This window comes from Xyrauchen texanus, chromosome 39 (assembly GCF_025860055.1).
Source record: "Xyrauchen texanus isolate HMW12.3.18 chromosome 39, RBS_HiC_50CHRs, whole genome shotgun sequence".
NCBI lineage: Eukaryota > Metazoa > Chordata > Actinopteri > Cypriniformes > Catostomidae > Xyrauchen > Xyrauchen texanus.
Window position 1 is genome coordinate 18680217 of NC_068314.1, and position 18430 is coordinate 18698646.

Sequence of the window (18430 nt, forward strand, 5' to 3'; positions counted from 1 at the left end):
CAAATACCATGTAACGAAATTGCTTGTCAAAGAACTGTGGCAGGACGGAGGGCGGGGCCGGGTTGTGATCATACACACCCGGTCCCTTATCAGGCTAATTAAGCCTCCGAGAGGGATAAAGGCCGATGGCAGACGGTGGTGCGACGAGAGAGAGATAGTTTACGGACATGTCCGTCATGTGTGTGTTTTGTCTTTTTAAGTTTATCATTAAAAAGATTATTTAGATTGCCAAGCCGGTTCTCGCCTCCTCCTTTCCATTGACTCCTTTACAGAACAAAAAAAGCATTTGCACAAAATAGCAATCAAGGCGACAGGTCTATAAAAAGCCAATATTTGTCAAACTGGAGTGGGATTTACATCTGTGCTGATCTATATATGAATCTGGGGGGCCTCAAAATTGCAACAGTGCCATTACATGGATGGGAGATTTCTATAGGTATTGATAAAAAATGTATTCATGGAAAAAAAGACAAGTAGGGCAGCAAGTATATGATAATAAACAAGTAAAATATAATTCCTATATTACTGCATTCATATATCTAATAACATAGTATTATGTGGTACGTAATAAAAAAAATTCTGTCTATTTAAGTGGAAAAGAGTGTGATTCTTTGTATGCTGTGTTCATTATATACATGTATATATGTTTGGAAGACGGCACCCTTCGGCATACCAACTTCATTGAACATTTGCCACACACTGAGAGCCATGGCTGCCAGTGGAGATGAGCAGAGAACGTACCAGCATGAGTATGACCAAGACTATTCAGGAAAACCAGATGAGTCCTTTACTTATGAGCAAACTGTCCACAAAATTTGCAAGAAAATGAGGAAGGGAGGTAGAGAAAGAGATAGTGTGTGTTAAATTAAAGAGCATATGTTTAGCTTAACCGTGTTTGTTAAGCATGCTGGCAGCAAAAACAGAAAGAAGCAATTAATCTACCAGTAAAAGAAGCAACATAATGTATTGCATGCATGAAGTCAGACTCTTGCAAAGCAAAGGATCGAGCAGGCTAAAACATCTCTAAAATCTGCTGTACAAAATAGGGATGGGCACGAGTACTCGAGGACGTGGCAGCAATGATCGATCATGAAAACGATGATGGATAGTGATCATGCATGATGTGACTTTTCACTTAATTGTAAATCCAGTGACAATTACCTGACAACTAAACAAAGTCAAAGTCTAGTCAAAGAGGGAGCTTGTTTTTAATTTTGCGATTGATTATGTTGTGACATTGAGGGGTACATTGATATTCAGAAACTTCTCATGGCAAACAAACTGATTTGACGCTGCAATGCTATCGTTACAATAATCAAAACAAAGAGAGAGTAATTACACCTGTCTCTGCACAACGTTTGCTAAACACGCTTTATTATCATTTAATATAAGAACATTGACTCGCTAATGGATATTATTCAATAACAGTGAATGACTGTCACTGACTAAACCTCCCTGCCCTGCGTGACGTAACACACACCTGCATCTCAACGAAATGAATAAAGATTTCCGCTCACACTGAGGCCGTTGTGAAGAAGGCTCACCAGCACCTCTTCTTCCTGAGATGGCTGAGGAAGTTTGGAATGAACCACCACATCCTCACACGGTTCTACACTAGTACTGTAGAGAGCATCCTGACTGGCTGCATCACCGCCTGGTATGGCAATAGCACCGCCCACAACTGCAAAGCCCTGCATAGGGTGGTGCGAACTGCCAGGAACATCATCGGAGGTGAGCTTCCCTCCCTCCAGGACATATACACAAGGCGGTGTGTGAAAAAAGCTCGGAGGATCATCAGAGACTCCAGCCACCCGAGTCATGGTCTGTTCTCACTGCTACCATCAGGCAGGCGGTATCGCAGCATCAGGACCCGTACCAGCCGACTACATGACAGCTTCTTCCCCCAAGCAGTCAGACTGTTGAACACTTGATCTATCTGGATCAATAATTAGCACTGCACTTTATTAACCTATAATCTCACACTGGACTGTCAACATATTCTCCTCAATACAACTACTTATATATATTTCATATACTCCCACTTATTGTATATTGTGTATTCTATATTGTGTGTATTGTTTACTGTACATTGTATATTATTATTGTGTTGTGTAAGTATGTGTACAATTGATATGTAAATTGTGTTGTGTAAGTATGTTGTTTATTGTAATTGGTATATGTCTCGTCACTGTCATGACTGCTATGTTGCTCGGAACTGCACACAAGAATTTCACCTACTGTTGCACTTGTGTACATGGTAGTGTGACAATAAAGTGATTTGATTTGAAGAGTGAACATTTGGACACACACACACACACTTACACACACACACCAGGCGCGTGTGGCAGTGTACAGCAGGCGAGTGTTTCAAACAGACAGTGCACAGTTAAATGGAACAAAATGCAGCATCTTCAAAACTGATATTCAACTTAACATGCATATTAAAACTCAATGGTTATGGCATCTCCTGTTACCTGGAAATATACTGTTCAGACAGTCATTAAAAAAACTGGTGTGCACTTACTAAGATTACTATGGTAACCTGAAGGAAGTACAGACAGACGTGCGTTGTGCCCATTCTTTCATAGTTGGGTAGCGAATCTTCACATAATGACAAAATATGATGCATTATATATTGATTATGCAATCTTTTGAACATTTTCTAACATACTATTATATAACAGCCAATAATAATGAATAGATGTTACACTGGAACAACAAGACAACAAAACGCCATAGACATTTGTCCGACATGTTATTATATATACAGTTATGAACATGTAAATGCCCCTTGAGTACTCGACGAGAACTCGAGTAATTAGTCTGAGTACTTGAGTAGACAAAACCAAATCAGCCACTACCAAAATAAAATTTTCGGAGCTGTGGCCTAGCAGTTAGTGCACTCGTTCCAACACGTTAAGTGCTCGTGTGGGCAATGTGACTTTGGGTCCATTTACTTTTCTCTCTCTGACATCTGAATCAATAAATTAATTGTCTAAAAAGCCAAAAACAAACTAAATGTTTCTAGAACATTTTAAATTATATTTTAAACACCGTTTGAATTCACTTTTATTTGCTCCATCACTTTTATTTTCCTTTCTTTACTCATAAATATAGAAATTAAACGGTAAGTTGGCATGTGCTGTGGTGTCCAATGCTATACTCTATCTAACTTTATTTTAAAAAGCATTTTATTTTGTAATTATGACGCATACAGATTTTATGACCTCTTGAAATTAACTGACTTAATGGAATATTTTGCATAAAGAAATTTAAAGAAAGTTAACCTGTTTATTATCCTTTGAATTAGCATGTATATATTCATATACATTTTTTGTTAATATAAAAAAAGTGTATGGACATGCCACAACTAAACAAATGCATAATTTTTATTTATTTAATTCAAAGAGCCGAGACATACTATAGGACAAGAGGTCACAGTTATACAGTAGCATCACACACGCACTAACAAACACAGTGAAACAGACTCCACAGCAACCCAACATCATCCCACATGGTTAAAGGCCAAAATGACCCTATCTTTTAATCAATCTATTAGTGGAGCCAGGCAACGATGACAGGCTTCGTGACTGATAAAGTGACCTGGCGAACATTACAGCAGCTTTGCTCACCCAGCCGGACAGATAACGGCCCGAGCGCAGAGAGATGATGATGACGATAATGTTGTTACAGAGGCCGCCAGTGCATCCAATCCGCCCGAATGTCAGCTCTGGCTATCTCACTCCAGAGACTAACCCACAATCTTAAGTACCCGTCGTTTCTGAATGGACGTTTAGCAAATTATCTTTTTCTATTAGACAGAGAAATGACTCCTTGCCCACATAAAAGGAAATCAGAAACGCAGGAAGTATGATGCCTCTTAAGAGATTTGAATAACCATTAGGCTCTCTAGTGTGTGGCACACTATTCGTCACACGACAGAAATAACCACCAAGAAATCCTTCAGCCACTATTGCTGGTGGCTTCTACATTGTTACTTGTTTAAATGCTTCTATGTTAGAAAAGTGCAAAGTTGAATTGAACATGACTGTGCATTTCAGTATGTCACACTTTTGCTTTAATTACATCATGTCCTCTCAGCATGATATGAGAATGTTCCAAAGAGCACTGTGTGTGATATATTGATTATTGATTGGCAAGTTATTTTTTCGATATGTTTTTGAGACATCGGTATATTACCTTAACTGACATTTATATTTTAAGCCTAATTTGTGTGCTATCCAGTTCACTGTCAGTTGGCCTTCTGCTTAATGTAGTCTGGCATAATAGCTTTGGGAGACCATAAGGGGTGATGTAACACTTACTGGGTGATAATACATTTACTGAATTTTGAGCAGCCTCTGGAGTTGTAGGCGGCGGTGTGCATACCTTCACAGAAAATAATAGTTTTAGAACACGCCATGTAGTCCACAAGATGCGTCCAGTGTGTGACCCCTTTTAAGTTACCCACACTTTACCAAAGTTGCGTTACAAAATATGTATAAAGAGACTAAAACTACTGTGCAACAATTAGCCCTATTTTTATCTGAAAAATAAATTGATTGATAATCATCAGGAACATTTTCTGATTATTGAATGCGTGAAAAAGGCATCGATCCCAAGCCTCGAATTAGCATGATCAATGTAACAAATTTCCTAACATTTGATAAGTGACCTTGAAGTAGTTCGGAATTGTAAATATTTCTTATATGTTTAATGTCACAAGGTTTCTATGTTTTACATTTTTCAAAATCCTAAAACATTTCCAGGTTTATATTCTATTTTAAAATTTTAGATTTTCAATGTGGATTCTTAATATTAAGTTAAATGGCTTTAGACTATCAGGAGCAAAGAGTGCTAGCATTTATTCCCCCAGTGGTAGTCATTACTCCAGCAGCTAACTCAACTGGGCTGTAAAAAGATGAGTGAAGCTTGGGGCCAACAGACACCCCGCAGAGAGATTCTTTCCACCCTCTAGCCAGCGTTCTCCACTGCACCAACAGCAAACTGGCCATTACTGGAGACTCAAGTGTACAGACACTTGTTTCCCACTGGCATGACAGAAATAAATAAAGTTGTACTATACTCCTTTTTCCAGCGTGTTGCTCTATGTCACCGTTACCAGGGTGGCAGATACAGAGCTTGCTTGTCTTTCCGCAGCAGTGGTTGTTAAGAACAGGTCTATCAGATACAGACAAGGAACAAATGTCACTGAGCTTAAAAAGACCCGTCTCTGTCAGAAAGCAGAGGGAGCAGGAGGGATGACAGAAGGCAGACGGAACACATTAAACTCTTTTGTTCTATGATATCTTAATTTCTCTCTTCAACTTCCAAAGAAAAATACAGTACTCGTGAATAGGAAGTGTGCATGTCTTTCTTAGAAATCAACTAAGAGATCAACCTAGGGAGACAGCGAGGGATATCACACAGGGCTTAGTATCATGATTTTTTCTGTTAAGCCTGCTTCACACTGTACGATTTTTACAGTCTTTTATGATTGCTGCATTTCAGACTGTACGATATGACCCCAGTAAAGATGCTAAGACAGAATGTGTGACATCAACTGTTTTCTATGTCAGACTGTACGATATACTGTACATATTTTAGGACTCATGATTGACAGCACTGACTGAGCATTTTACATTTTCAGTCCACGTCATGTTGTCTCATCCACATATATGCGTGGCACAAGCAAAAACAAGCAATTGTGCTCATTTTTGCTATATTTTGCCTGAAAAACAAAAAAACAAAGTGTCTTTAGTAAGTCATGGTTTGGTAAAAGAGGACAAAATGGAATGCCCCTTCTACAATGTGAACACAAGGTTATTTTGATAGTATGATCATGATGCGAAGATAATGCTATCACATAGACAAGCTAGTATCAGTCATCAGATGCAGTTTTTCTAATGGTTCTTTATTAGTCGGCATCGTAGGAGTCACATTGCAGAACTCAACCCAAAATTTCAGACAGTGTCAGAACTTCGTCAGAGTCCACAGATCATTGCAAGGGTAATTAATGAGCATCACTGACCTTTTCACACTAAACGATGCAAGACTGCTGATTTTGCCCTACAATAACAGAAATAGCTTAGGATTCCTGAAATTTGTATCCGATGGCAGAATCAAAGCAAAATTCGTACAGTGTGAACCGGGCTTTAGCCAGGTCAGATTTTTACTAGCAACATATTTTAAGTGCCAGAAAAGTATATTTATATTCGTAATGTAATGTTAAGTTTTATTTTGTTTGTTTTTTGAAATACAACAACACATTTATTATGTTTTATATTTGCAATAATATCTGGAGATTAGTATAATGTAACTCTATGGAGGCCATGTATTCAAAGACAGTTTTGTTGGAAATACTACCCTCTGTATTTCTCTACATACATATTTTCAGTTGTTTCATGTGTTAATGTATCTTTTTTTATATGTGTAGCATGGGGGGCATGGTCATGTGTCGGTCTGCGGGAGAGAGGGAGCAGTAAGCCTCATCACCTGGTTCACAATTATCCCTAACACCTGTCTCTCGTTATAGTGATGCGGAGGGAGACCAAAAGTGACACCAGAGCATCAATGAAGGAGTCAGGAGACAACAAAGCAGGTTCAAGGTCAGTACCTTTTATTCTTTTCCTTAAACACACAATCGATGGTAACCGTCGATAACAAAGAAATAGTTTTAAAATAAATTAAAGCACTCTAAATAATCACTATAATGAGAGACAGGTGTTAGGGATAATTGTGAACCAGGTGACAAGGCTTACCTCTCTCTCTACTGCAGACCAACACATGACCACGCCCCCATGCCACAATATGTTTTGTATTTTGCTTTTCTTTTTAAAGCACCTTTAGAAACTATCTTGTTCGATGCTTTCAGGATTATTCAGTCAGTCTTACAATTTCAACAAAACCTCATCTATGTGTCCCAGCAAGATAACATTACCTTGGTGACCTAAATCAGCAGAACTCAGAACAGCAATGTTCAGTTCATCACATACAACTAGCGCTTAGGTTTTCATGGCATATGTACACATGATCATGAACATAAACTAGCGTAAGGTGAAGTGAAAACGCAACACTTCTCAAACTAGCACCAGAACAGCGGGCCACCCTTATTGAGCCTTGAATAAACAGAATAAACACATACTGAGACATTCAAACAGTCAGACACGAGAGAGAGACGCAAAAAGAGAAACAGTCAAATATTGTCAATAATGTCCATAACCTTTAGTCAGGCATTTGCCCTTTGGTGATAATGTGTTATTCATGGGGTTTTCATCGCAGCCCTGATGAAACCTCTTGCCTGTTTGGGATGCAGAAACTTAGATGCTTTTTCTCTCTGTCAGTACTCAAGCGCTCACCCCCATGTCCACCAAATTCCTAAGTGCCCTGCTCTCACAGTTTGGATCACATAGAATGTGAGATGAAAACTAGTGGCAATACCAAAAAGAAAAGTTAAAATACCAAAGACATTTTGACCGGTATGTGAAGTGCAACAAGCTTGGTTTACTAAGAGATTATAAAAGCTTAGGTAGCATGATATTTTAATATTGGTTTATGTCTATGACAGCGATTGACTACTAACAAAAATTAGGCTGAAATGTTATGACGTATGCAAAGCCAGGAAATACGATGGCTGTTTGATTCTAGAAAACTTATGTCATCCATTAGTAAGTCAGCTATAGAGTAAATTTATATTTTGAGATGTATTATCATTTTATGTACCAAGATATCAGATGGAGAGATAAGCACAATGTGTTCTGGCATTTTAATGCGATTTCTGAACACACAGAAGCTTTGCAAGCGAACAAGAAAACCTCAGCTCAGCTTCAATCACCAACCATGTTATTTTTCATTTGTATGGACCCGTAAAGCTCTCAAGCACATCTTTTTTATGAATATGACTTTAATACAGTAAAGCATTTCATGTGCACTATAACCACTTTTGCATTCCTGCAGTTATGAATGGAGAAAAATGTAGGCAATGTTTCTCTCTAAACAATGTGATTTGCCATTTACACACACAACAAATGGCAAAAACACTTTTTCCTGCTTGCATAAGGTCTGATATGATGATCTGAGTGTATGTATATCATGCCTCATTGACTCTGAGACATCATAGACTTCACACCTCCAGTCTTACATTAAAAACTCAAGCAAATAGGAACTTATCAGTCTCCACATGGTGAAATTTCAATGTCGTTCATCTCAGAGTCTGAGCTTTTGGTGCTGTCTATCAGCACGATAAAACCTGACCAGTGTGATATATTTTCACCTGTCACACAATCAAGGTCATTTAAAACAATAAACTTTCACTTATAGGTGCCATATCAGTTGTTGTTTTTTAAAATCCCGGACGAGCCCCCAAAAATCTAATTCTCACAGAAGTGATGCCCATCCGCTATATGAGCTACTGTGAGAATTAATATTCAAGGCATCATCCCAACTCGCCTGATCCTACATAAAAGCATATTTTAATGACCACTTAAGAAAGAAAGGGTTATTATTTTTCCCTTAATGACCCCTTAAATGATGCTGCTTCTTTGCTGTCAAGCAACATATGCATGTTTAGATAAGAACTTCAGTTCTTCTTCATCCATTAATATTGTTCCCACTAGAAAGCGACTTAGGCCATTACGTTTAAAAAGTCGTTTATAAGCGCTTTTAAGTTACATTAATAACGACCCAACGTCCATTATAATTAAAACGGTTTAATAGGCTATTATGACACACATGTGCGGACATGTAAAGCGATCGACCGATGTCTTTAAATAACCAATCTGAAATTATTGTTAAGAAATAACGGGCGCCGCGGATCATTTGCTCAGATTGCAATCATCGCATCAATAGACGTAATAATGCTCTTCAATTGCGTTATTGTGTATTTGTTCCCAATTGATAGCCTACCCATGACTTAAAAATAGAATGTAGGCTATAGATTAATTGCTTTCTTATAACACACTTATGCTTTGTTATGTTTTAACAATGAACACGGGTTGAGGTCTCCACAAATGCAGTCATGTAACAAACAGATCGAGGGATTTGCAAACATGCATTAATTTCTATCCATGTTACCCACGTCAAAATTCAACTTACCGGGATGACAGTATGCCCACTGGAGCACGAGCGAGGAGATAATCAGAGTCGGAATCCACCAGCAGCAGCGCGGTCGCAGTAGCCTCCGCATGTCACACAGTATACATGGAGAGATGGGAATAAGGCAACTGTTGACAGAGGTATCCTCCTGATGATCGAAAAACTTCCACAAAGACGCGATGCAAATGCACTAAATGGATTTATAAGCGCATATAGGGCGTAAAAAACTTCGCCCGCTTCCTTTAGTGAGCCCCTTGAAGATATGTTTTTTCTTTTAAAGTTCGACCAAGCTAAAAGGAAACAGTTTTTCTTTTAGTTCTGTCTCAGATGGAAGAGCTTGCAGTCCGGAGGAAAAACATGTCAGAGGATCTATGGATGGATGTTGTGTGAAATAGAAGAGACGTCTTAGACGAGCGGTAGTCCATGCATCAGACTGAAAACAGAGAGGAAAGAGTTGGAGCGGCTCTGGAAGCTTTCCATTCCGCCATCCAGGAAGTAGCGCGTGAGTCGAAGTCTGGCAGAGACTTTAAAACAGGCTGGGAAAAGAGAGAGAGAGAGAGAGAGAGAGAGAGAGAGAGAGAGAGAGAGAGAGAGAGAGAGCGAGCTCTCCGCCGGATCCTAGCGCCGAGCCTGGCAGAGCTGCTGATGTAAATGTGTGATGGACGCACAAAAGCACGTCTCTTTTCCTTTATCTGAGATAAAACCAAAGGCTGAAGATAACATCAGTAAAACAATTACTCTATGTATGCACTGTATCTGGAATTATCAGGGGAATCTTCTACATGGAAAAGAGTGGGTGGTTCTATTTCATTCAAAATGCACATCCATTAATAATTTCACAATTAAAATATATTTATCTTTTTGTTCTTTTTTGTTGTTGAGAGAAAAAAAACCTGATTTTTCTCTTGTTGTTTTCAGATGCATTTTTTTATGTTGTTTATTTATTATTATTATTATTATTATTTGTATTATTTTATTTTATCCCCTTTTCTCCCAATTTGGAATTCATAATTCCCACTACTTAGTAGAACCTCGTGGTAGCGTGTTTACTCACCTCAATCTGGGTGGCGGATGACAAGTTTCAGTTGCCTCTGCTTCTGAGACAGTCAATCCGCACATTTTATCAAGTGGCTCGTCTTGCATGACACTGCGGAGACTCCCAGCATGAGGAGGCTCATGCTACTCTCCGCGATCCACGCACAAATTACCACACACTCCACTGAGAGTGAAAATCACTTGTTGTGACCACAAGGAGGTTACCACATGTGACTCTACCCTCCCTAACAACCGGGCCAATTTGGTTACTTAGGAGACCTGGTTTGAGTCACTCAGCATGCCCTGGATTCAAACCTAAGACTCCAGGGGTGGTAGTCAGTGTCAGTACTTGCTTAGCTACCCAGGCCCCCTTTTGTGTTGTTTATAAATGTTTTACTGTTATTTAAAACAGTTGTAACAGTTGTAAATTATTAATTAATTTGAACTTTTAAATGTAATTAATTTGGATGTTCAAACAGTCCCAAATGTGTGTGTGTGTGTGTGTGTGTGTGTGTGTGTGTGTGTGTGTGTGTATATGTGAAGGTTTGATTTAATTCCAGCAACTTTCTGGGGTTACTTAAGTTGTTTTGGCTTTATTCTGCTGTGTCTATTTAACCTTTGGCAAATACATTTTGGGACAATACTTAATTCCATGTGTCATTTGGGGACAGATTTGCAGGTTTGTGACCCATAATAAAAAACAATTGTGGCCAAAATGTCAGTGTAGTGTTATTTGGGAACCATCTCAGAAATATATAAGCTCAAATCATTCAAGAAACCTTTAAGGGATAGTTCCCCCAAAATGAAAATTCTTTACTCACACTCATGCCATCCCAGATGTTTTTTACTTTCTTTCTTCAGCAGAACACAAACAAAGATATTTAGAAGAATATTTCAGCTCTTTATCCTCACAATGCAACTGAATGGTGACCATACCGTTGTTGCTCAACAAAATCACATAAAGGCAGAATAAAAGTAATCCATATGACTCCAGTGGTTTAATCTATATCTTCAGAAGTAATATAATAGGTGTGGGTGAGAAACCATAAATCTCCACTTTCACTTTATTTTAATTTTTTTGATTGGCTGCTGGAGGGCATTTTGTTTTTATTTTTCAAATTATATGTTAAGGATATATTAGTACTTGAACCAAAGAAGGTGTATATTTAATTTGAACATTGTTGATCAAATGACTTTTATTCTGCCTGTATGTGCTTTTTGGAGCTTCAAAGATTTAGTCACCATTCACTTGCATTGTGTGGATCTACAGAGCTGTGCTATTCTAAAAAATGTTATGTTCTGCAAAAGGAAGAAAGTCATACACATCTTGGGTGGCATGAGGGTGAGTGAATGATGAGAGAATTTTCATGTTGGGGTGAACTATCCTTTCAACCAAAAGCATGAATTGATTACACTAATCTGAATTATGTAAAATATATCTTAAATAAGACATTCAAACTGAATTAGAGTTAATAATAGTAAAGTAATCAAAACTATGAAATAACATAAATGGAACTATGGGCATTATGTTGTTACAAAACAAAATCCCCCCCAAAAAAATCAAAACTGTGTTTTAGCATCTTCAAAGTAGTCACCCTTTGCCTAGAATTTGCAGACATGTACTCTTGAAATTTTCACAACCAACTTCTTGAAGAATCACCCTGGGATGCTTTTTAAACAGTATTTAAACAGCACTTATTGGCTGCTTTCTTTATAATTTGGTCCAAGTCATCAATTTCAAAAACGTTTTTTTATTTGTATTAAAGTTTAGTTTTATAATGAAATAAATGAATATGGTGGCACAATTGTATTTTTGTCTTCAAAGTTAATTTCAAACATTTAAACATTTGCTTTCAGATCAAAATATTTTTAAGATCATGAGAAACATTTCAGTCTAGTGTTTAAAACGTTTTGACTGGTAGTGTGTGTGTGTATATATATATATATATATATATATAATCTATGTATTGTGGGGAAAGTAGTACATGCAGTGTAGTACTGGTAGTTGTTGTTTTGGTTTTTCTTTTAGAAAAGCAATGAGAAAATTCTGCATATACAGTACAGTGTTGCAAAAAAAAAAAATAATAATAATTAAGATACAGGGTACAAGCACACCTGTCAAAGCAAAATATTTCACAAAAATAAGTTTGGTTTTGATATGTTTTAAGTGATAAAACAATAGATACACTGTTCAAAATTAAGACAAAAGTATGGACACTTTCTGGTTGTTAAACGTTAGTGAAACATTGTCATAGTTAATAAATGTGATAAACTACTCCTCTGATACCTTTGTGAACTTCAGGGTAACTGACTTTATTCTTATTTATTTTATATTTTGTATTAATTTTTTTCATTTTAAACAGAATTGACACTTTCTGGTTGTAAAACATTAGTGGAACGTTGTTCAGGTGATGTGATTAACTACACTTCTGTTTATTATGGACACCTGTGTGAACTTTAGGGCAACCTACTTGATGCATCCACTAAAATTAATTCAAAGTTGGTAGAACGTAATTGCACTAATGGCTCAGAAAATTGATGGTAGTTCTGAGAAAATGTCTAGCATAATTTGTTTTTTAGGATGTTATAGTCTCCTTCAGCAAAGAGTAAAGACATACATGTTGTTGCCCACACATTCTAGCATGCCTGATTCAATACACAGATGAATAGTGCTCCTTTTATGTTGTGAACAATAGAATATGTCAGAGTGTCTACTGACACAAATTATTCTTAGGTTTAACTCTACTTTGATAACACCTTCATTAATGTTCTTATTGATTCATTGATATTTTTTTAAGTAAAACATCAAGTAGCTCTATATTTTACATACATATTTGTTTAGATATGTTATCCTCTGTATGTGTCTTTTATCTGTGTCCTCTTCCTCTTTTCTGTCCAATCTTCCTCTCTCTGTCATTCTCTGCCCTCTACGCCTATTTTTCATTGAATAAAGATAAATAAATCAGTTGATGAAACATATTCATGGATAAGGAAATTACATGAAAAGGTATTATGCTGTCCATAAAGAACAGAATAGGTTTTTATTGGGTGGGTTGAGAGCATCTTAAATGCTTGAGATTGCATCACGATTGCTCTTATGAATAATTCAACTTGACATTTGTTATCAATGGACAGAAATTAAATAAGAATACAATAATAATAAAAAATAAGACAACAGTGTTCAAATATTTAAAGAACAAATAAATACAAAAATATAAAGAAGATAAGAAATACAAAATTTATATTAGTGTATGATATTCAGTACAGTACGGTTGCATCAGTGTGGACATATGTATGCCTACAGTGTAGCTATAATAAAGGTTTGCTCTGTATTCATAAGACTAGGAATGCAGTGCAAGAGTCAAATGGACTTCTTTGAATTATGATTTTAGGGTGCTTTCTTTGACACTTTTGGAGCTTGACAGACCCTAAGCACTGTATAATTGTTGGATGATACATAGTCTGAACACAATGTGAATTCGGTGACAGTAGGTCGAAAATTCTGCAGTTGAAATTGATTTGTGCCTACCAAAATTTGAACCACTGCCCCCAGTGGCCAAAACAGGAAGTGTTGTTGATCATATGGGCAAGTGTGTGCTCCAGTTTCTGAGTGTAATGTACAGAAAGTGGCACCACCTTTTGATTAAGTGATGAAGATAAAGTATTACTTTTGCATGTTTTTTGGTATGTTTCAGCAACAGTTCCATGGGTAAGCAGTTATTTACACAGGTTAAATATGTCACCTGTTGTGAGCATTATTTGTCCAATCAATGTTATTAACCTCACAAAAATGCAAATAAGACTGTTAACCTAAGGTTTACAAATGATTATGGATAGCACTTGTAAGTAATTTGGCAGAATTAGTTATATTTCAGGTTACATGAACGTTCAGACCTAACATGTCGATCTCAAGTGTTGATAATGTCATTAAATTCTTTAATTATATGAGCAAACAGAGTAACAAGAACAATCTTCAATTTTCTTTTGTGTTTCACAGATAAAATAAAGTCCTACAGGTTTGGAATGACATATCAGGGTGAGTAAATAATGACAACATTTTGGGTGAAATTAAAATATTTGTAAATATTCATTTAAATCATACTAATGTTTTATATCATTTTATATATTTCCTGACTTTCTTCCGTTTAACACAACGGAATATGTCTGGCAGTATATTTGGGACTGACAGGGTTAGTCACCACTTTGTATGGCAAAAAAATTAAAATAAATTAAAAGCTATTTTTGTATTTCTTTGTATTTTTATAACAACATTTGCTTTTGTTTTCCACAGAAAAAATAAAGTCACACTGGTTTCAAACACATGAAGGCAAGTAAATGAAGACAAATTTTTGGGTGAGCTATCCCCTAAAACACATACTGAAGGACATTATTCTTCTTTTTTTTTTTTGTTTCTGCAGAGGCTTTTCGACTCATATGGCAGCTCACACAGACAGTAGCTACTGTAAAATGACACAAAAATTACACACATACTTAACCCACGGTTATCTTCTTTTTAAACCCTGGGATACAACCTCTTTTTAACCCTGGGTTACAACCTCTTTTTAACCCTGGGTTAAGCAACAATTCATACTTGTAATTTTGAATTGTTTTGAGATGTTTAGTAACAGAAAACCCACAATAAACTGACTCAGTAATTACCTAATTAACATTACATTGTCACAGGCTAAGCAAAACTGTTAAAAAATATCAAACAGTGATAGATAACGCAACACCTGGAGTGATGAAGAGACAGCATTACTTTTGCTTGTTTTTTCGGGGGGTTTTTTGTGTGTGTTTCAGAAGATTTAAGACAAAAGAACAGGTTTATGTGCCGACATTTCCACACATAAGCAGTTGCATGGATAAGCTGTTAGTTATAGAGGTGGCGTGCCCATTTGAGCTGTATTTGTCCAATCAATGTTATTGACCTCATATATATGCAAATAAGGACCGAACATTAACCAAAGGTTTACAAATGCGAAGTGTAAAACCTTGAAACCAGAATACCCAGAATGAATGACTACCCAAGGGTTAACGATTTCAAGTGTGAAAAGCCCTTTTGGTGTCAATCAGACAGCAATTGCTCCTGCATCAGTCAAGCCTTCATAAATAATTAAGAAATATACCTCTGTGTGTTAATGTATATAATAATCCCTCACATTTACAACATAGTCCTACCCTGAAAACTTTAACAGAAACTCAAAATACACAACAAAGCAATTGAAAACTGTCCCACACTGGTCTTTAATACAGATTTGATTGATTATTTACTATTAAATTAGGGCATTTCTTGCAGAGTCAGAAAATCATTACATGGATTTATTTTCATATTAAACAAAAATGCTGTTTCAGCATTTGTTATTATTATTGCTTGGCTTTCAGGAATCCATATAAAGTCTGACATATATTTGAGTTGCTCTTGGAGCCACTTGAATTAATATAGAATGGCAAGCTAATGGCTGCTTGTAGGAGGGGAAGTGACCATTGCCAACGAGAGTACAGTTTTATGATAACTCAGCCTGTCGTATTTAGATGCTGTTCCATACATCCAACATCTGCATGACAGTAAACCAATATCACCCTCACTGGAGAACGAGCAACATATAAACACTAAATGTGCCATTCATGACATCGTTCACTAAAGTCCAGTTTATAATGCCATATGTGGTCTTGTATAACAATAACTCCTTCCTTTGCTTTAAACAGAAAACGTATTACTCATAGCTATAAAAAATACTCATAAACTTTGCAGCTGCCAGCACACTATCTCTTCTTAAATTAGTACAAAATGTCTTTGGTGGGTATGTTTAACAAATGTTTAATTAATTGTAATGTCAGAATTATTTTTAATGATCCTTAGGGAGGTCTTGTCCAGCTGCCCTTTATAATTAAGCGAACAAATCAATTTCTCTACAATAATCAATCGGTTTACTGCCTATGACACACATTATGACTTCTAGGATAATAAAAAAAATATTGACATCTAAGTTAGAAGATCTTAGAGGGAACCTGTAATATGTGTCCATTGTTTACATACAGTAGCCTATAGCATTGGTCTACATCTGCTACTGGTGTTGAATATGAGATATAAGCTTCATTGGTAACGTTTATTGTTGCATTCCAGTCTTCTCTTATTATTCAACATAATTGTGTGAAATATTACATTGTCATTTCAAAGGTTAAAAAAAAGTTAACGATTGTTTTATTGTTCTTATAGCCTTAGTAAGAAATATAAATAAATTAGCATATAATGTCATATATTATGAAAAAATTTAATTCTTTGCTATGAAATAAGGGTTGTAATTCACTAAATTAGGTAATGCTGCATTGAAACATTTATTTTCATACTTTTACACATCTGCCTGTCTGCCTCCCTGTCTATCTATCTATCCATCCATCTATATACACGATCAGCCACAACATTAAAACCACCTGCATAATATTGTGTAGGTCCCCCTCGTGCCGCCAAAAGAGTGCCAACCCGCATTTCAGAATAGCATTCCGAGATGTTATTCTTCTCACCACAATTGTACAGAGCGGTTATCTGAGTTATCGTAAACTTTGTCAGTTTGAACTAGTCTGGCCATTCTCTTTTGACCTCTCTCATCAACAAGGCATTTCCGTCCACAGAACTGCCACTCACTGGATGTTTTTTGTTTTAGGCACCATTCAGAGTAAATTATAGAGACAGTTGTGCGTGAAAACCCCAGGAGATCAGCAGTTACAGAAATACTCAAACCAGCCCGTCTGGCACCAACAATCATGCCACAGTCCAAATCACTGAGATCACATTTTTCCACATTATGATGGTTGATGTGATTGTTGGCGACAGATGGGCTGGTTTGAGTATTTCTGTAACTGTTGATGTCCTGGGAATTTCACTCACAACAGACTCTAGAATTTATTCAGAATGATGTCAAAAACAAAAAAACATCCAGTGAGCAGCAGTTCTGTGGATGGAAATGCCTCGCTGATGAGAGAGGTCAACAGAAAATGGTCAGACTGGTTCGAACAGACTGGTGGTGAGAAGAATAACATTTCAGAATGCTATTCTGAGATGCGGGTTGGCGCTGTTTTGATGGAACAAGAGGAACCTACACAATATTAGGTAGGTAGGTGGTTTTAATGTTGTGGCTGATCGGTGTGTATATATATATATATATATATATATATATATATATATATATATATATACTGTATACACACACACACACACACACGTATGCACGCACACACACACACACACACACACACACACACACACGTAGTGTTTCCATGTTTTATGGGGACTTTCCATAGACATAATGGTTTTTATACTGTACAAACTTTATATTCTATCCCCTAAACCTAACCATACCCCTAAACCTAACCCTCACAGAAAACATTCTGCATTTTTACATTTTCAAAAAACATAATTTAGTATGATTTATAAGCTGTTTTCCTCAAGGGGACTGACAAAATGTCCCCACAAGGTCAAAAATTTTGGGTTTTACTATCCTTATGGGGACATTTGGTCCCCACAAAGTGATAAATATACATACACACACACACACACACACACACACACACACATACACACACACACACACACACACACATGTTGTGTTTCCATGTTTTATGGGGACTTTCCATAGACATAATGGTTTTTATACTGTACAAACTTTATATTCTATCCCCTAAACCTAACCCTACCCCTAAACCTAACCCTCACAGAAAACTTTCTGCATTTTTACATTTTCAAAAAACATAATTTAGTGTGATTTATAAGCTGTTTTCCTCATGGGGACCGACAAAATGTCCCCACAAGGTCAAAAATTTCGGGTTTTACTATCCTTATGGGGACATTTGGTCCCCACAAAGTGATAAATACACGCTCACACATACACACACACACACACACACACACACACACACACACACACATTATTGAATTTCAACTGTTTCTCTTCCTGATTATACATCTAAAATTACTCAAGGAAAAAAGATACAATGTAATTTTGATAAGAAGCAAATATTTTCCAGATTATATTTTTCAGTTTTTCTCAATTGCTTTGGCTCATTTTTTTAAACAATCTTAACATTCTCTAAACTGTAAGTGCAATTGTCACAACTGTTTTATGGGACATTATAACTCTACTGCATGTTTGCAAAATGTAGTAACTCACCCAAAACATTTAATTAATGCTTCAAAACCTAGTTATTTTGTCCATTGGCCAATATCACCAAAATTAAACGTTTTTGTGTGAGACGCACAGTTTAGACATTTGTTTTCACCATGGAGGTCAACCCTGGAAATGTTTGT

General features: G+C 36.6%; 1 protein-coding gene across 1 annotated transcript in view; it reads right to left on the reverse strand.

The window, feature by feature from the left end:
• Positions 1-9571, reverse strand: part of LOC127632505 (receptor-type tyrosine-protein phosphatase gamma-like) — a 364639-nt gene extending 355068 nt beyond the window's left edge. The window contains exon 1 of the mRNA XM_052111116.1: positions 9094-9571. Within this exon, the coding sequence (XP_051967076.1) occupies positions 9094-9184 (91 nt within the window). The 5' untranslated portion in view covers positions 9185-9571. The remainder of the gene's footprint in view (positions 1-9093) is intronic.
• Between the last annotated feature and the right edge of the window lie 8859 nt (positions 9572-18430).